General features: G+C 40.6%; 1 protein-coding gene and 1 long non-coding RNA gene across 13 annotated transcripts; one reads left to right on the top strand and one right to left on the bottom strand.

Annotated features, from left to right (window-relative positions):
- Window positions 1-1,929: 1,929 nt before the first annotated feature.
- rdgB (retinal degeneration B) lies at window positions 1,930-18,126 on the bottom strand. Of its 10 annotated transcripts, none has more exons than XM_070282892.1 (14): window positions 18,067-18,126; window positions 17,783-17,808; window positions 12,628-12,970; window positions 12,410-12,554; window positions 12,166-12,357; window positions 11,694-12,104; window positions 11,116-11,462; window positions 10,771-10,809; window positions 10,509-10,584; window positions 9,241-10,446; window positions 9,035-9,172; window positions 6,937-7,904; window positions 6,703-6,875; window positions 5,592-6,064 (listed from the first exon to the last, which is right to left on the bottom strand). In XM_070282892.1, the coding sequence occupies exons 3-14, from the start codon at window positions 12,703-12,705 to the stop codon at window positions 5,929-5,931; spliced, it is 3,909 nt and encodes a 1,302-aa protein (XP_070138993.1). In that variant the 5' UTR covers window positions 12,706-12,970; window positions 17,783-17,808; window positions 18,067-18,126; the 3' UTR covers window positions 5,592-5,928. The 10 variants fall into 10 exon arrangements, with proteins under 10 accessions (XP_070138999.1, XP_070138997.1, XP_043069153.1 ...); XM_070282893.1 differs by having other exon boundaries at window positions 18,041-18,106; XM_070282894.1 differs by lacking the exons at window positions 17,783-17,808; window positions 18,067-18,126 and adding an exon at window positions 18,041-18,058.
- On the top strand, window positions 16,476-19,148 carry LOC138927738 (uncharacterized). 3 transcript variants are annotated; one of them, XR_011444198.1, is made up of 4 exons: window positions 16,476-16,623; window positions 17,801-17,909; window positions 17,973-18,230; window positions 18,684-19,148. It is a non-coding gene; the product is annotated as an uncharacterized lncRNA (long non-coding RNA). The 3 variants fall into 3 exon arrangements; XR_011444197.1 differs by having other exon boundaries at window positions 17,801-18,230; window positions 18,684-18,736; window positions 18,837-19,148; XR_011444196.1 differs by having other exon boundaries at window positions 17,801-18,230.
- Window positions 19,149-20,104: the final 956 nt, after the last annotated feature.

Raw genomic sequence — 20,104 nt, 5'->3', positions numbered from 1 at the left:
GCGGAGGATCCCTAAGTTGAAAGGATGGAGAATGGAGAAAAAGGAAGAAACGGGAGCGTAAAATTAGCTCTACTTGCCCCAGAGAGTAAGAGTAAGCTGGGAGAGAGTAGGGTGGTAGAAGGAGAATGGAGATGTTGGAGAAGCCCGAAAAGGGAGCGTAAAACTCACGGTACTTGTCCCAGAGAGCGAAGGATCAGTGGAGCTGGAGAGAGAGTAGGGTGGTAGAAGGTCGAGAGAGAAAGTGCGAAAGAGAACAGGTGTTTTGCTAGAATGCTAGCATCTTTCAGATACCGAGAGTGAAAGAGAGCAGATGAAAAAGAAGGCCTTAGCTAATACTAGAACCAAAAGTATCTTTTACTTGTAGAATCTAATAGAAACAGTATTTTAGTTAGCATTTAATAATTTTCGAGTCCTTAGCCAAAGCAAAGTACTCCTTAAAAAGGGTATAAAGGCCGCCCAGGACCACTCGTCGTCTCAAGTTTGTCTACAAATGTGGATTTACTTAATCAAGTATTTATGTTGGCCTACAAAAGTTAAAATTATGTGGTCCCCGCCATAGAGTGGCCGCCGCCAGTGGGACAAAAGAGACAAATAAAGAAATGAATATGTAGTTACAACTCTATAAGACCTCCATAATGCCCATTAAAATAATACTAACAAGATAAAATAAGAAATTATTAACCCTATTTTATGATAATTAATTGATATATAAATTTCTTTAGTTTATTTATTCATTATATCCTTTACAGGATATCAGAAACCTAATCAGTCATTCAAAAAATATATTTACATCGTCTGCCACGTCAACGGCGGCTCAACCGAAAAACTCTCAAGGTCGACTGCGAGAATTGAAAACTTTTTTAATACCCGTGGCCTGGCCAAGGTCCTGGTGGCCTGGAGAGTCCTGGCGCAAGGAATTGACGGCGCAAATGTGTCAGGATTCGAATTAGAATTAAAAGATGGCGGCTAGGGCATCCCACATCCCCTGAGGGTCCTTTTTCCGAGAACCCGATAAGCGGCCATTTGGTTAACAGTTTCTGTTTGACTTTACAATTAGTTTTTGGCCAAAATGAAGGGGCGGAGAGAGGGTCCTGGCTCTTTTGTTTTGTCGGCCAGCTTTCGATTTGTTCAGTCGCTCGAAAAGATGCAATAACAGATGGCCTTGGCCAGGACGAAACAGTGCGGTTCATGACTATGGTATAAGGTATAAGCCTGCCGGCCTAATATTTTCACAATGAAACGCAACGTATTCGCCCTGATGCTAGAGTCCTGCCAATACATCCTTTGCCATTGTTCTATTGAATAATTAGAGCTTTTCCATCTTATTCAATTAGACGGTCCGGTCCGATTCGGTCCTTGCAACAAAGATGCCAGGACGATGAATGTAATTTCAGGTTTGCCAAGGCCAGCCGGGATTTGGGATCCAGGACAAAGCCATCCGGAAGGCCTGTGGCAGGAGGCGTGTTGTGATAAGAACCTGGCCGAAAGTGAATTGAATTTGGATTAAATCGGACGCATGTGCGTTCGCTGGGGGTCCTGCAAGGGGAGGTCCTGTGTGGTATGGTGTGGTGTCCTTCCAGATAACCGATTCCGATGAACAATGAAATTTAATTTTCTAGGAAACCTGGCCGATGGATTCAGTTAGCCACTCGTTAGGGCCCAGTTAAAAGGACTTCCCCCTCCCACTCCCCCTCCCCCTCCCCAGAGAAAACAATCATTTGTTTACATAGCATGTTTTATTGATTTTTTTTTCTCATTTGCAACATCAAATAGAACATTTTTATTTTATTTTTTTTTTTTTTTCGTATTTTTTAATTTTTTCTTGAACCACTTTGTTTCGATTTTTTTTTATTGAAATGATTAACTTTGGTATAGCCATCTCTTTTGTTCGCCCATAGTCGATCCTTTTCTAACAAACAGCTTACATCGAAAAATATTTTTACTGTTTTGTGGCTTTTGGCCATATTTTGATGCCAAAATACCCAAAAGATTGGCCTAAACCATGTCTTTTTCTTCACACATACATACATTCATATATATATATATATATTTGTCTGTCCCACATTTTTAATTTTCGGTTGGTATTCCTGTTTTTTTTTTTTACTTTATTTTTAATTTAATTTATTTTGTAAATAGATTGCATTTGGCTTGCTCCGCGTTCTTATTTCTTTTTTTTTTAAATATTTTTTTTACTGCTTGTAGAATTTGTTTGTCAATAAATAATTTTCTTTATATATAGCATTCCATTCTATATAATCTGTTTAATATTATGAATTCGAGTTTGTTATCCTGGACTGTGTTGCTCTTAAAAGTAAGTATACGCACAAGTGCGTAACAATTGCTTTTAGTATGTTAAACCGTTATTTGTTTCCTTCTCTATATATATATGTATATATATATACACATCAGGGTGTAGGCCCGATTCTTCGTTAATATGGGCCAGGGGTTTTTCGGCTTAATTTCTAAATGGTGGGTTTTCACAAAATATCTATTTAATTTCGCATTTCTTATTGGCTGAGGGAGTTGGTTTTTATTTTCGATTTTTAGATCATCTGGTGGGGAAGGGGAGACAGAGACAGTGGAGGGATATATAGAAGTATAGAATTTCGATCAAAGATTTGCAGGATTGTATGAAACTCGTCTACAGGAATTGGCAATTTCAAAGAACAAAAGTTCAGACTTCATAAGATCAGAGAGGAAACTTGAATCGTTAATCGTCTTAATACACAGATATTAAATCCTCGACTCTATGAGTATCATCTGGTGTATACTTATTAGGAATTACCTTTTGCCTATAACCATCTTTTTGCCTATTAACTATATAGGATAAACTCTCTAGAGATCCATCGACATCTATGACATACAAACAGAGGATAAAACCCAAGCAGAAAGTAGAGGAACTCGTTCAAGATAACGTATAGTTGCGCCATATAAACATACACTAAATGGTATATAGTATGGATATTTATCCTTATATACAATATACAATCAAACTGTTTCGATTTTTAGGAAGTATGCTAACCTCTCAACTCAACTACTAGAGAGTAGAATCAACTTTTGGGCTTATCTATGACTCAATATATAATGTACTTTCTCTGTTATTATTTTTTTTTACCCGCAGGGCTCCCATTTTTTTTTTTAGAATTTCAATTTCGTTTAGAATTTTTAGAATGGGAGCTTTGTAAGTTAACTTATGTGGACAGCACATAACTGGGTTATGCGTACATAGTGTGGTGTATATATAGTTCTATATCGGGTTCATATATAGTATATTCAATGCCCGTTACATCAGGTAGCCTTAAGTCGTTCGAGTTTGTTTTTTTTTTGTTTTTTAATTCTCGGAAGTGAATGCTTGATCTCGTTTTGGTATTCGGTTTTTGGTTTCATTATGTCTTTGGTATCACAAAATCGGGTTTTATGTTAACACAATATCAATATCATCTATATCATACTCGTAACAGCGCAAAATAAGCAATTTTCTCGAATTTACTTTCATTTCCGAATAACAATTTTTTTTTTAGTAGACATATATAGAGGTTTAGTATTTCTGCCTGTGTTCCTTACATTTTTTTTTTAGATTTATTTATTTACTTTGTTTTTTTATTTTTGGTAACGAAAAACTATCACAATTATGGAGATTTCAAAGTTTCTGGGGCCAGGTTTTCAGATTGTTTTCACATTCATTTCATGACATTTTCATTATTTATTTTTTTTTTTCAACTAATCTGCTTCACGAATATAGAAAAACCCCCATAGTTTACTATCGGAAGCCAATAATTTTTAACCTTTTTGTTCTTTTTCTACGTTTATGTCAAGAAATGCATTGGATTTTGCCATTTGATTTTGCAACGCTCCTCCTATACTCCTTCGCCGATTTTTGATCGATAACTCCACTCGATATATATCGAGATTTTGATCAGTTTAGAATCCTGTTGAGATCATCGGTTCGATTTTCTTCGTATGTTGGTTGTCCTTCAATTGTTTTGCTTGGTTTGTTGAACTTTGTTCGCTTGCATATGTAAAACGGTCCTATATTTTTAATATATCATCTTGTATATATATCTTTTCTTAATTTTTTTTTGTTTAATTGTATTTAGTATATAGCTTTAAGATCGGCGTTTGTTCTTTAGTTTTTGGTTTATGCTTTAAGTGGTTTGGAAAACCATCAAACAACAGGAGGAAACAGTCTTTCTTTCCAGGTACCTAGGAAATAAAAAGAATAGTATATTAGTTGGATCTATATATTATAGATATGATATGCTTTCTTTCAAAACTAAAGCTGCTAAGATGCTGATAATATATCCCTTAATTTTTTCTAACCCTATTCGAGTTTATTCCCCACTCTCTATTCTATAACTAATTATATCGATAGTTGGTATGGTTTTACGATAGTTGGTATTATACTCACCGCGTGACACATTTGACTTTTGGTTAAATGTTGTACAATTGTATTTTATTCTCTTTTCAATTTTAAGTTTTGATCATTTTATATTACACCATTGAATTGTCAATATATCGGGCATAGTATATAAATATATATATATGTGTAATATATATACAGATGTGGCGTATGGAGACATCGATGCTGTTGTCCTTTTTTTTTTTGGGGTAACTGTTTACTCATTTTTTTTTTGTTAATATTCTGTTTTCTAGATTGTAGGGAATGCAGCGATATTTGACTATTTTTCAGGGCTGTATTTCGGGATGAATCGATCTAGTTTATCTAGTTATCCGCTCTAGTGATGGCTCAGGTAGGTCTTGCGCTTTAGATAACCACTCCTTATCGGCGATGACAGTCCCGTCTCGTTGCTAGTTATCGATAACAATGTCGATGTTTGAGAGTGGGTGTGATACATTTTGGGGGAAGTGTATGGGGGTTTGGGGGGAATTGTGTGTTTTTTGTTGTTTTGAGTTTGGTTTTTTTGCAAGCAAATTTTGAGTATTTGTTTGTTTTTTTTTTTTTTTTTGGAAAAAGAGAGACAGAGTTAAAGTTCAGATAGAGATCAAATTTTGAATCTACGTGCGTGGGTATATTCTTTTTGTTTTTCTTTTTCAGTGTATTTCAAGTTTCAACAAGTTTGTTTTGCACAACACCAATCAATCAATCAATCAATCAATAAAATGCTCATCTAGTAATGCTTCAAAAAATCATATGTATATGAAAAAACAACAGAAAATATTTTGGGTATATGAATATTCTAAAATACTAGAATCTAATAACTAGTAACTAACTAGTTTCTGGATTAATTTTGATTTATATTAATATTTGTTCTCAACTCTTCTGTGATTTTTTGTTCAATTTTCATTCGTTGCTTGTTCATGCAGCCTGATGGGTATTTTTTTTTTTTCAGTGTGCAAGTGTAATCGTCGGCGTGGTGGGTTTTGAGAGGTGAGATTGTGGTGTGTACGTGGGAGGCAAGAGTGGTCGGCGTGGTAAAGCGTTTTTTAAGCATTTTTTTTCGATTATTTTTTTTTATCGATTATCCATAAATTAAAGATCAAACCAAGAAAAAGATACAAATCGTAATCGAAACATTATAAATTATATATATATATATATAGATAGATCACTATTCACATATACATATATGTATATTTTGAGCTATTTAAGCTGTACTGCATTTATTTATTTATAAATTGTGTTTAGTTTTGTTCCTAATTTGCTTTTTTTGTTCGCAACGAAAATAATATCATTTACAAATAAAGATAATACAAATATATAACAATATATGGTAATACAGTAATAATCATAATTGTAATAACTTATAGCATACATAATACGGCATTTGTTCTAGGACGAAACTTAAAAACTTGAAAATAGACTTTAAATTAAAAATACAATTATGATCTCTGTGGCGGACTAGTTTTTTTGAGAGGATGGATGAGATATATATAGCTTATAGTATATATTTTTTTGTATTCTGAGGTCTAGACAACCGGCGTATCCTTGGCCACGGCCTCCTCTATTAACTGGGCCAGTAAGATGCTGTTGCTGCTGCAGGGACTGTTGATGTTGCTGTTGCTGCCGGGACTGATGTTGGCCAATTGCAACTCGAAAGCATTGCTATATATATATATATTTTTTTGGATATATATATTTTTGGCAAGGGGGGGTGGAAGAGTGCACAGAGATTAGCTTGGATGGAACTACAATTGCATTGAGAGAGAGAGTTTAGGACATCGATTGGTTGGCCAGGATGGCCACCAGGAAAACAGCGCACACAACGTTTAGTTGACGGGATGTGGGAATGGAATGGTTTCTTCTTGTCCTCCAGATTTAATTGAAGAAATGAATAAAAATGCTGGTTTTAAAGTAACGGCCATGCGACCATAAACCATAAACATAAAGCCACACAACGAAAACAAAATTACATAAATTATTTTACACAAAAAACACCAACCAAACAAGCAGTTTCGAACTCTAAACTTAGTATGAACTTAGTAGAATGCCCTCAGCTCTTCTTCCTTGAGATTTAAAGCTATTAGTTGGACTAATTAGTTTAGTATTTAGAACTTAGTATTTAAAAGCTGAAGGCATTCAACTTTTTGGAACAACATATAACATAACAGAGTATATATCTTTGCCTATTTACACTAAACACAAACACAGACATGTACAAATATACATATATATACACAGATCGGGCACGGATCGGGCCGGGATTAACAAGCAGTGTGGTCCATTGTTTCGGATCGTCTTACCTTCGGCGTCGCGGATTGGCCGTCTGGCCGGGAAGATTGAAGCAGCCTCGTGGTATCACCATCCGGGCATTGCCCTTGGCCGGACGGGAACCGCCCACGGCCTGCAAACCGGCCAGGTGGGCGGCATAGCCGTCACTGAGCACAGTGGCATTGGACTGGAGCTTCTTGCTTACCTATATAGGGAGAGAATGGACATTAGCTAGGTTAAGACTTCTTCCTTAATAGTAGACCCACCTTGCCCACAATAAATATCTGATCCGGTCGCATGCCAACATTCGTATAGACACTAATATCCTTGCTGCTGCCGTAGGCGGCTGTGATTGAGATTCCATGGTTCTGGACCAGATTGTTGAGATAGGCCGTCTTGTGGCCCAGCGGATCGGTGGACAGGCCGTCGGCAAACGAGATCAGGCCGTGGGGGAAGTTGTGCTGGCTCAGCCAGGAGACGACACGCTGCTGCTGCATGTCCGGCCGTCCGGTGATGTAGATGAGCAGGTAGCCCAGCTCCTGCCAGTGCCGGCAGACGTCCACGGCACCGGCCCGCACCTTGGGATCCCGGCCCGTCACCGACATGGACGCGGTGAAGGACCCATCGATGCTGAAGACCACACATTCGGTTAATGGCGGCACCACCGCCATGTAGCAGTCCACCGAGGTATGGTCGCCACGGACCACCATCTTAACCGGATAGATGCCATAGCCGAGGGAGACCTGATCCGGAATGGAATAGGATATGCGACCGTTCTTGTCGGTCACCTCGGTGCTGAGGAAAGTCCATTCGCCTGCCGGCGGATCCTTCATGATGTGCACGTCCACCTTCTCCCCATGGAGGGTGATCATGTCCAGCGGCCCATACATGAACCTGGCATTCAGCCGTTGCTCTCTGCCCTCCTGGACGATCACATCGTTGGCCCGATGATTGGCGGCCACATTTTTCAGCTTCACGGAGGTTCGCTTCTTGATCCACTTCTCGCGCGGCTGGCCCGGATGGAAGGCGGCGTTGTCCTTGTCATCGTTGGAGCCCACAAACGGTATGCCCTCGAATTTGCCAATCTGGCGCAGTATGAAGGCGATCACGTCCGGGCTCTCCCAGTAGCTGGCGTGGAAGAGATGCGGCAAGGCGTGGGCCGGGAAGTTGCTCAGTCCCTCGGGGCAGTAAAGGGCATAATCCAAACGCTTGGTGCCCCACCACTTGTTTTGAACTGCAATCCAAAATTTTTAGAATTAATTAAAGATATACATAATCTATGATTGTCTTCAAACTAATGGCACTAATAGTTCTATAGTTCTATGGATGTATATATATATATCTATATCGACGAAGATGTGGTCTTCATTGGAGCCATATAAGGGGTGTCTTTACTGAAAAATTCTCAAAAAAATAGAATCCAGGGCTTTGGTTCTAATTGTTGATGCAGAATTGGTGGAGAATTGATGTAGGAATCTTTTAAGGTATTCCTCTTAAGAATCGGATGAATATTTGAGGAGACATAGACTTGGCTATGGGCTATACTAGGCTGCCCATGGTTATCCACATATTTTCCAAGGATTTCCCCAAGAAAAAATTCCAGGTTATAATGCAGACTTGCAGAATTCAGTGAAGAATTAATCTACGAATCTATTAAGATATTCCGCTCAAGAATCGGATGAATATTGGCCAAGATATGGCCTCCGCTTTAAGCCATTATTTCACTTCCATTCTTTTTTTTCATATTTTTCCATAATTTTCAAAAAAAATACCAAAAAATGTATCCAAAAACTCGAAGCTAGGTTCTGATGCAGAATTTTGAAGAATTCCAAGATCTACGAATCTTTTTAAGGTATTTCGCTCAAGAATCGGATGAATATTGGCAGAAATATAGACTTTACTATAAGCCATATGAGGTTCCCCATGATTTTCCATTTATTTTCCAAGACTATCTCCAGAAGAATTCACAAAAAAAGGACCCAAAATCATGAAATCTAGATTGAAATGCAGATTAATGGAGAATCGATCCACGAATCTTTTAAGGAACTCTGGTGAAGAATCGGAAGAATGTACATTGGCCAACTTATAAGCTTTTCTTGAGGGGATATATGATCATGGGGACCTTATCATAGGGATAGGGATATTAATTCTAAACTTAAGTTTAAACTCAGACTAGGGATACTGTCAGTGTGACCATATCCAAGGCTCCAATGAGAAATGGGAGGAGGAGAAGGCTCTTCTCTATCTTCTCTATAAGACTAGTCTTCTAGACTAGGACGAGACTTCTCTATAAGACCATTAGTGCTATTACTTTGATGATCTAAAATGAATGATCTGGAATCTAATGAGATTCTAGCTTCTTACGGGAGTGGATAGTGCTTAGGGAGACATTCTCAATCAGACCCGATATCGTGCTCTGCATGGAGGCATCGGATAGTCGCCTTCCAGCCAGGAGGTTGTTGCCATCGTTGAAGTGCTGCGGATGCGACTGAATCACCTCCACTGGAAGGACAAGATTAGAGATTAGTAAGAGATTAGACTTGGTACTCCACATCCTACTTGGTACTCACATAAATGCAGTGGCTGGCCATTGCCCAAAGGATACTTGGCGTAGCGTGGCACATTCACCGGCGCCAGGATAGAGAACCTGGCGCTGAGGAGCGGCTCCAGGCGTGAGGCTATCGGATCGGTTGGATGGAAGAGATTGTAGACCTGGTGGCAGTTGGGACGCGACAGGGCGGCCTTGGAGTCGTGCAGCTTCCGGGCCGCGAGGACGACGGACAGCGGGGAGCCGAACATAAAGAAGTCGCACACATCAAAGTCCAGCTTGGTGGCTCTGGAGTCGCTGGAGGAGCTGGAACGACGCCGGCGAGGCGATGGGGCCACCAGCAATCGCTTCGCATCCAGGTCGGCCTCTATGAAGCGCTCCTCGTCATCCAATCGGGAGTGGCGAGCGGAGAGGGGATTGTGGGGATTTATGTTGGTGGAACTGGAGGCATCGCCGCCAGAGTTAGATGCCGTGCCCGGCTGGCTGCCGTTGGACCGGCACAGAGCCTCGTAGGCCAACAAAGAGCCCATGGAATCGCCCAGCATCACGATCTGGCCGGAGAATCCGTGGCCCTCCTCCGACTTGAGGAATTCGTGGTAGACTATGTTAGCCGCTGCCACCGTCTTGTTGACCGTCTCGTGGAATTCCGGCGAGGCCACCGACAGCAGGGGTATCGCTCCGATCGGCACATCGGCTATATTCGGTATATCCGCCGCCGAGGGCGAAGCGTCAAAGGAGTACGGACTGAGGCTGGAGAGGATGCCGAGGGCGTCGGTGCAGATCGAGGGGCATGGCACCATCTTAATGGTCACATGGGTGAGCAGGCTGGGGTAGTGCTGCCGCATCACCGCCTCAAAGCTGCCGCGGAAGGTGGTAACGTCCGATTTCTTGGCCGTCAGCTCGCTGGCCGCGTCCAGCACGGATCCGGCATGGACCACCAGGATCAGAATAGTAGTGGGACACGACGGTGTGCTGGGAGAGCCGGGCGGCGATGAATCATGACTGCGATCCACACTGGCCGAGGAGCGCAACTGGCGTTTGTTGCCCCGCTCCGAGGCTACTCGCATCAGGAAGTCCTGGTTGAAAATGCTGTCCTCCTGCCGTGAGTTTCCACGTCCCTCCCCAGATCCGGCACTGGAAGGACCTCCATGGGGCGGCGGACTATCATCGCCCTCGCCCAACAGCTCCAGAGAGCTCCACTTGGCCAGGGAGTTGGTCTCGTTGGTGTCTAGAGAGGATTAGGTGTCAGAATTGTCAGGATTTCTTGGATGGTCTAAGGTCTATGCTTACCCAAACAATCGAAGAATTCCTCCTCAGAGTTGGACTTGGAGTCCACTTCCAAACGCTCCATGCGCCAGTTAGCCACCTAGTATGATTATTAAAATTTAATCAATCTACTAAATGATAGTCTTTAACTAATATTTTAGTCACAAAGCTAACTGGGGATTCTTATGGCTTTTAAGCAGGAGTTACTAAGAGTAGTCTAAGCAAATTATGGCAGAGAGAGACGGCAGAACAAATTAGACAGAGAGAGGGGGAACTAGGAACTTACATGTCTGCGTGGCACTGTCTTGGCATGCGGCTTTTTGGACTGTTTTTTTGTGGATTGGATTTTTTTTTAAAAAAAAAAAAAGGTAAAGGTGTTTCAGTTTCAGGTGTTTCAGGTGTGGTTGTGAAGGTAAATTAAAGATTAATCCAAGAGGACAAGGCGACACACACACACAACACAACAAAGAGACAAAAAAACACGGAGGACTCTTTGGGAGAAGTCGAACCCGGGACCAGAAAGTAGGGTTAGAATGAAGGATTAGGATTCTTAAATTTTAGGTTATCTTAACACAATATCCTATATTATAAAAACCCCAAGAAAGTACTTCAAGATTCTAGAACACCTCACCTGAAGATCAAAGCTATGGGCCGAACCCACTGGAGAGTGGAGGGCACCCTTTGACCCAAACTTGGCCTTGTTGGCCATTTGGATGCTCTGGGAGCGAGATCGCTGGGCGGAGGAGCTGCTCTGGGCGGCGGATAGATCCACACCAGTGCCAATGGCATCGTTCTCGTCCTCGTCTTCGTCCTCCTCCTCGCCCTCCTCCTCGTCCGAGCTGGCCTCGGCGCTGGGCGGCTGTTGGGTGACAATCGGCGGTATGGCCGGAGCGGACTTCTTTCGCTCGCTTCCTGCAGGGCCGGACGAGGTGGCCACGGCGGAGGTGGCCGTGCTAACATACGGCTCCGAAACGCTATCTGTACGGGGAGTTCAGAAGGAAAACAGCTTTAGAGGGAAACTAACAGAAACCAGGGATTCTCCAGGAGAACTCTTGCAAACGAAGCACCCACCCAGGAGTCCAACCCAGAACCAAAAAACAAAAATCTATAATTAATGGGCATTTTGTCCGATGGACTCTATGGGTTATCCACATGTTTACAATTTTGCAAGGGTTCGCGGAGAGGTGGAGGACATAACCGCGGACTGACCGTCGCTGCACTCCTCGCCACCGCCCATCTTCTTGGCCAGTGCCAGCTGGGTCTGACGCTCCAGCTCCCGAATGTCCTCGATGGTGAGGCCGTGCCATTCGTCCTGCCAGGCCCAGGCCTGACGATGGGCCCGTAGCATCATTTTGCGCAACGCCACATCATGGATGAACTTCTCCAGCTTGGTCTGCATGCCCCAGTAGCGGAACTCCACCCGGCAGATCTTGTAGGCGGTCATCAGGGACATGTTGCGGGGAGTCGGCTGTTTCTTGCCCTTCACCTCCCGCCAATACTCCTCCAGCCAGTCCTCGCCAAGGGGTCCCCGCCCCGTCTTGTCCGAAACGAAATGTTTGGGATCCTCCTCCTTGACATAATCGCCACCCCATAGCTGATCCTTGACGATATCAATGACATCTGGAAGGGAATTCTATAGATTACAAGCCAAAACAACAGAATCCTTCGAAGTTATACGAACCCACGATACGATTCCGTAGATCGCTGCCGGATAACTGGAAGACATTCTCCTGATAGCCATTGTCCGGATAATAGTACGTCTCAATGTCCAGCGAGAACTTCTCCACAAAGGGGCAAGTGTAGCGTGTCCTGGTATAGGGATAGGCATTCCATGCCTCCTCCTCCACGGTAAGAGCGCTCTTGGGCAGAAGACCTGAGGCGGAGTAGGGATTAGGAAAGGATCTCAGGATGCTATTAAGACCTACTCTTGATCCAGCCGGGTAGATGATTGCCGACATGGTATATCTTCTTGGTGTACTGCCCGTTGCCTCCAGGTCCATCCTTGTACGGCTCATTGATGATAATTTCGACGCCACTGCCCTCGCCATGACTCTCCTCTCGACTTTTTTTCTGAAATGAGAGTATTCGGGGATTATTACATCTATACCCTCTGGGGGGAAAACCCTTCTTCCCCCCTACTTACCGCTATCATATAGAGCTGAGCGATGCGATACTCCTCCACGGTGAGGGGCAGTGGTATGCGGTACTCCTTGATCAGCATTTTGAGTTCTTATTTTCTTTCAGTGTTTCAGAAATGTCTCCTCCAGCTAACGGTATTTGTCTTCCCAATCAATCTCTATCCTTCTCTCACTTTATCTTTAACGCTGTCTCTGTCTCCCACGCTATGTCTTTCAATGGCAATGGGAATCATCGATTACCGACGCCGGTCATGGCTGTGGATGATGTGGTGTGGAGGCGACTCTGGCGTCCGGCGCTGTTCAGGGGAGGAGCACACGTCTGTTGTTGTTCTTCTTCTTATCTATGACCTGGACACGGTACAAAAGCAAACACAGCAAACAGCCAACGGTAAATAAAAAGCAATAAAATAACGGAATACAAAAAAAAAAAGAGAGGTGGTTAGTCGGATGATTTTTAGTCCGGTGGCTAGGATAGGTGACTAGGTGACTAGCTGGCTGGCTGGCTGGCTGACTGGCTGGCTGGCTGGTTGCTATGGCTTCTCCCTTATGCCCCCCTATTGACATTTAACTAAATGAGAAACTCGATGATGCCACAAACTGACCAACTGACCGACTGACTGACAGCTGAAACCTGGATGTCCAGGATGTTCCAAATGTTCCGGATGTTCCGGCTGTCCCTGATGGGTATTGTAAGTTTTATACCCTTTATACCCAACTTATACCCTAATAAAGTATCTCCATGAAGTCTTGAAAGTCTCCCCCTTGAAAGTAAGAGCATTCAATCGTCGACTAGCTAGTATCGAGGGTATAAAGGGGGTCATACCATTATCGATTTCAAGTCACAGTCAAATTAGAGGAGTGGCAGGCAGTATGGGGCACATTCAAAGTCTTCTGACAGGCACTACAGATAATCGTCTTTGACGAGGGGGGGTTTCAACAAGGCCCTAACCAGAAAAAGGGGGCTGGGCTGTGTCAATTAAATAGCAACAACAACAACAACAAAAGCAACCAAAGAAAAGAACTAGAAAGTCCGATAAGGTCAAGCAGGTTCTCAAATTTCACAAAAAAAAAACAGGAAAAGTTGCCAGTTCAGCATTATTTTTCCTCTCGAAGGCCTTATAGTCTTGTAATTCTATGGTTTTAGGCTGTTATGGATTGGAAATCTAATAAATACTAGTTTTTACTTTTTTTATTTTATTAGAACAGATATAATATAGTACTATCTGTCTTCTAATAAAGATCCATCTCTTGAATCTTATAAGGCATATTACCTCGATACTATCTGACTCTTCTTACTTTCTTATTATAATAGAACAGATCTTATAATAAGGTACTATTGAACTGGATCTCTATATAACTTTCGAACTTTATCTTCCAATAAAAACCCATTTATAGTATATAACCTTCAGACTACCTTGGGGAATATCTATCTACTAGTGACTAGTCTTACTTAGATCTTATACAGATAATAGATAATATATATTATACAGATCTTATAATAGAGCGGTTCCTATTATAAGAACTAGTTCCAACTAGGTCTGAACTAGGTCTTTGAACTAGGTCTAGGTCTGAAGACCCATTTCTTTATAATGCAAATAAAGCTTATGAAGCATATTACCTTCAGACTACCTTGGGGAATATCTATATCTATATATCTACTAGTGAATAGTCTTAATTAGAACAGATTATAATAGATCAGATCTTATAATACTATTAGATTATCTTACTATTATCTACTATTATATCTATATCTGCTATACTATTATCTTATAATACATAGTAGTATTAAAGAAGTCTTCCAATAAAGACCTATCTCTTTATAAAGAAATTAAAGCTTATAAAGCAACTTACAAGGTATACTACCTATCCACCACTGACTAGTCTTACTTTCTTATTATACGGCCCACATATGGAGGTATACTTTCTGCTAATTGGATTTATTGTTGACTGCTGACAACAGCGATAGTTCCATTTCCATTTTCATTTCCATTTCCATTTGTTATGTGAATGCTTTACGACCCCCGGCATCGGGCCTCGGGCAGTCTGACGCATTTGCATCGCATTTTGACCTATCGAAGTGGGCCAACGTGGGGGTGGGGGAGAGTGTGGGTGGTTGGGTGATTTGGGAGCTCACCACCGACATGTGTTAATTTCCAATAGCGATGGGGCTTATTATCTAATAAGTGATAATGAGCCCAAACACTAATTATCTGTATTACTTTACAAGTGCTACTTATTTATTCATATATTAAGGGCCATAATCTTATCTAGATAAAATATATGATTTAAATAGAGTTATTCCACCGCCTCTAAACGACCTTCATTTGATTCCTAATCTGCTGGGAACTTATCTTGTATTTATGGCGATCATAACTTTGTTGAGCAACTAATTACAGGAATTTTATCCCCAGCCAGAATTTATGGATCCCCAAAGAGCTTTTGTTCTCGTTTTAATTGGAGCTTAGTAGGGGGTGGTGGGGGGTGGAAAGGTCACAGGGTAAAAGGTGACTAACGGTAGAATTTTAAAATTAATGGGAATGACATTTTTCCCGACACGCTAAGAGTAGGATATTAAACAGATTCCAGTCATTAATCATAAGGAGATTGTAGTTTTTAATGGAAATTTCTTAAAGTGTATCTATTTGGGGTTCCAAATGGGGAAGGCCCCCCACAAGTCAATCAATAACACACAGCCCCCCCCTACAAAAATATTGGCCTTTCGCCAACACCATCCCCCAAATAAACCCAAATACCTGGAAACCCTATCCACCTATTAGTTAAATTATAAAAATAGGCCTACCCCCATAAAGTGGTGGATTAAATACGACAAGCCCTTCCAGCAATTAAAATCGTATCATGTCCTTCCTCGTCCTTCTCGTTCCTTGAGTGATTTTACTTTTACCGCTACTCTGATTATACAACTTAAGAGTTACCAACTAGGAGAACTTTCTTCTCGAAATAATATTCATCTTATGATAAAGCTTAAAACTAAGACTAAGACTAATATTATTTGAAAAATTCATACATTTGAAAGCCAAAAAATATTAAAATTTCTTGTGCAATCCTTGAGTTAAAAGTAAAACAATATTAAGTCATCGTCGGTCGGTTTTGAAATTTATGCATTTCGTGCTTTTGACAGTTATGGGGGCTTTTTCATTGCTACCGCGAATCGTTAAGCGGATTACGCGCATTTCCCCCCACTCCATTCCACTGTGCATCCATTACACACACACACATCCAGAGTCTGGATTCCAGACACAAGAGCATGCATGCATGTATGCATGTAAGTGCTTTTGATGTATTTTGTCATTTTACAGTTTATGATGTGACCAAAGGGGTAGAAAGAGGGTGTGAGAAGGAGGCGAATGGCGGAGGAGGCAAAGATGAACGATTGGACGATAGGACGCTGCCATGAATGCAATCGCAATGGCGGCGCAATACCGTTATCAATTTGCACAATTGAGAGGACAGCTGGGCGGCAAACAAGCTGATAAATAAATTGCCATGGTAATTGACCAAGACATACAATACGGTAAAATAAAGTTATAAGACAAGGCTACACTGAGAGAAAAATAAAGGTGATAAATTTAAATGAAAAATAACATTTACTAATTTAAAAAAAAAAAACTATACTTCATCTGATACTAAATTTTACAAAGCTAAAGCTATAGTTTTTTATATTAAAATTTTTTTTTTTTGCGTGTAAAAGCGCAAAACCATTAATAAAGAAACGAAACGAAAAAAAAAAAGCGGAACGCTGTCGGCGTCGGCGGCGACGTCAACGCATTCAAGCGGAAATAATTGAAAGCGATGGTGGGGCCATAAAGCAGTGGGGATAGGGAATGGGGAATGGGAAGCGAATAGCGAAGGCAGGTGCAAACACACAGATGATGCCAAAGAGAGCAAAGGTTGGACAGCAAAAATGTGAGCCTATTTAATCCGAGACTCAGGTCTGGCGAGCCACAAATTAGACAAAAAAAAGAGCAAACACAGCTAGAAATGTATGTACATATGAACTTAAGTACATATCTCCATATACTTAGGCATGTACAAACAAGTCCAATGTACAAGTACACATAAACGAAAACTCGGACACAAAGGTCGCGCTCTCGTCGCTGACTCTCGCCATCCCCCCCTCCCCGCCCATTCGGTTGCTCCTCTCTGGGTGCACACCTGTGGCACGCTTTATGTTTATTAATAATTTATAAACCTCCAAAGATAGCCGAGGAAAGCAAAACACAACAAACATCCCCAAGGGCCAGAGTCTGAGTCCTCAAATGTAAACAAGAAAGATGGCAACCAAAATAATACCAATAATTACCGTTAATGGTTAACCTTTTTTTGTCAATCAATCAATTAACTCCAAAAAATTGGTAAAAACCATTTATAAACTCTATAAATAGCCAAAAATGCTGATTTACCACCAAGGACACGCTAAGGGTTAACCAAGGCACAACCACAACAACAACAATAAAGGAGGTCCAAAAGAAAAGTATACTAAGCCCCCCCCTCAAAAATGAAATCTGTTCAATGTTGCACCTGAGACACCGCACTGAAGAACCGAAATTAAATCACAAAGCGAGAAGAAAAAAACAACAACAAAATATGGGAAAAATGGAAAAACCAAACAAAACAAAGCTTTACGTGAAAAATACGCATGGAAAATTCTTATCAGAGTTGCAGACTTGTTGTTGTTGTTGTTTTGGGAGAGAGAGCTCCACAAAGAGGCGGAAGAGCGGATGGAGAAGAGCAAAAACCTTGGGACCTGGGCCACAGACACTACACCACAAGAAAAAAAGGGGAGAACACGTTCTAACATGAAATCAGGACACAAAAATATATTGAAATTTGTATACATATATTTTTTTCAATTACTCCCCTTTTTAATTAATAATTTAAAATATTTATTAATTATTTTATATTTTTTTTAATAAAAATAAAAAAAGCATATATTTTTGCGTCCAGCTTACGCATTTACGCACTGCCATCGTACACTAACACAGCCACACACAGAGAGCTGCTACTACACCCACACATACGTGTGCACTTGCAGACACAAACATTCTCTCGCACTCTGTCTCTGTTATCCTTAACAAATTTCAGAATATTTTCACAGTTTTCACCTGAAAAACAAACAATTTACATACTAGAGGAACTCACATTTTTTATCATTTACAGGCGGGCAGCTGCACAATTAAAAAAAAAAAAAAACAAAATAAATGAAAACAAAATGAATATTTCAACGGAAGAAAGCAACAGCAACAACAAATATACAATGGAATATACAGTAAATATTTGCTGGCTCGAGATGGGGCGATTAACACAATTTATCTATATTCATTTTCTTGAGGCACTTTTCCACTGGCCACAGATGAAAAATGTTTTTCTGATTTTAGCAGAGCTTGTGCCTATGCTTGCCTCTTCTTTTTGCAATCAAAACGTACACACTGGAAAAAAAAGACACGCGCGCCGCGGCGACGTTGCGACTGGACGTTGCGACACTCTGAAATGGAAACACCAGACCAGCCAGAGCAGCGGTGCCCAGCCTTGGCCCGCGCGGGTTTTCGCACCACCCGAAGCTATACGATGCTTGCCGAAGACCCCAACCGTGAGTATGAGCTTTGCCTGTGAGCGAGAAAAAAGCGCAAGAGCGTTACACGATGGGGGCATTCTCAAAAGCGCAATCTTTCTGGGTATTTAATATTAATTATACGCCACATAGGACATCATATAAACTATAGTATACTTATCTGGGTTTTGTATATATATTATATAATATACATATGTGTATGTGTATTAAAATATTTTAAAACAATTCTTTGAAAAAGACCAAACCCCAATGAGATTTCGATAATAAATTGCTTCTGAGAACACCCCATTTATTAAGTTGTGCCACTAACCATACAGCATATAGACAACCCATTTCATACAACGAAAATGGACGCGAAAATTTCTTCCGACAGGCCCCAGCAGGCCCCAGAGCGGATTTCTTACGCTCTCTTACGCTCATCGTTCGTTCATCTTACGCTCATTCTCTCATTAAATTTTTTCTGTTTCTCAGTCTCTAAACGGAGCGCGATGAAGAAGGTTGGCCTGCGCTTCGATCAACCGAATGTATGTATGCGTGTCACACATTCACTTACATGGGTGTATGTGTGCGTGCGATTTCGTTTCGAAGCCAGCGCACAAAATTTTGATTTTTCTTACTTTTCAGGCTTGCTACCCTAACCAAATTCGGGTATTCGTTATTTGATGAAATGACGAAAGAAATTATATTATTTTTTATATTATATTTTTTATTATTTCAGCATACATTTTTAATTTATTTAGGAATAAGATTAAGTGTTAGTAGTAAAATGTTTTCTGTATATATATTTTTACGAATCATTAAAAATCAATATACTGAGAAAGTGTCAGAGTATATTTCAGTCGGAGTCACTTAAAACGCCGATTGCTTTTAAGTTTTTGTTGTTCTGCAAGAGGCTTGTGCATGCCTACTCTAACGATGGAATGATTTTTAGGGGAGGGTGAAGACACGAAAACAGCTGATGGACTTGTTTACCTTTTTTGTTTACAATTTTTCAGGCACTTGTTATTATTTTGGGTTATTGTGAGATTTTATTAAATTATTGTCGTTAATTTAATAATTTCCCTATATATTTTGGAACTTTAAAAAGTCGCCGCTCGAATTTGTTACAGATATATATACATATATATATATATACGTACTTATATATGTATATATATATATATATGTATTTATGTCGGTATCCAGGGAACACCACGAGGAGGCCATTGCGATTGCGATGGAGTCTTCAATGAAGACTTTCGAGTCGACTTTAGATACCAAAACTAATTGGCTATCTCCTTGTTCCCCACCTAACATAACCTACTCCTAAACTAATAATAAAATGAGACATATACAAAACCAAAAATTATTCTTTGAGTATTTTTAGTTTCTTTGAACCTGCTGCTGATGCAGCTTTTCCTTTGAAATACATTTTTTCTGTTAGCCATTTGCTGTTTTTCCTCAATAATATTAAAACAAATCCGTCCAGCATTTTCATCCTGTGTTCATAACAGGGATGGCTAACCGAAAACCAATTAGAATATATGCTGGATTTTTCAGTGGAGGATATGCAAGATTGAATAATTGTTTTCTTTATTCTGTTCATCTGTGGCTTTTTTTCAAATATTTTCTTAAAAACAGAATAATGTATTTCAATCAAAGAAAAATAGTAGTCAGAAGGAGCTTTAAGTTTTAAAGTTTTATCAGCGCAGTCATAATTTTTATTCAGTATAAAATTTTCCGTACAGGTTTGTGCTTCTATTTTTTTCTTTAATAGATCAGCACACACTCCGCAATCTTTTTTTTCCAGAATTTTAAACAATATATAGCCTGCAAAATATCGCAAGGCATTGCTATCAAACTCGTCACCAGTTGCAATATCCAAAACTTGCTCAATTTCCGTCTCGTCATCT

The sequence above is a fragment of the Drosophila bipectinata genome, chromosome XR (genome assembly GCF_030179905.1).
Source record: "Drosophila bipectinata strain 14024-0381.07 chromosome XR, DbipHiC1v2, whole genome shotgun sequence".
In the NCBI taxonomy this organism is placed as follows: Eukaryota; Metazoa; Arthropoda; class Insecta; order Diptera; family Drosophilidae; genus Drosophila; species Drosophila bipectinata.
This window is presented reverse-complemented; position numbering and strand designations above follow the sequence as displayed.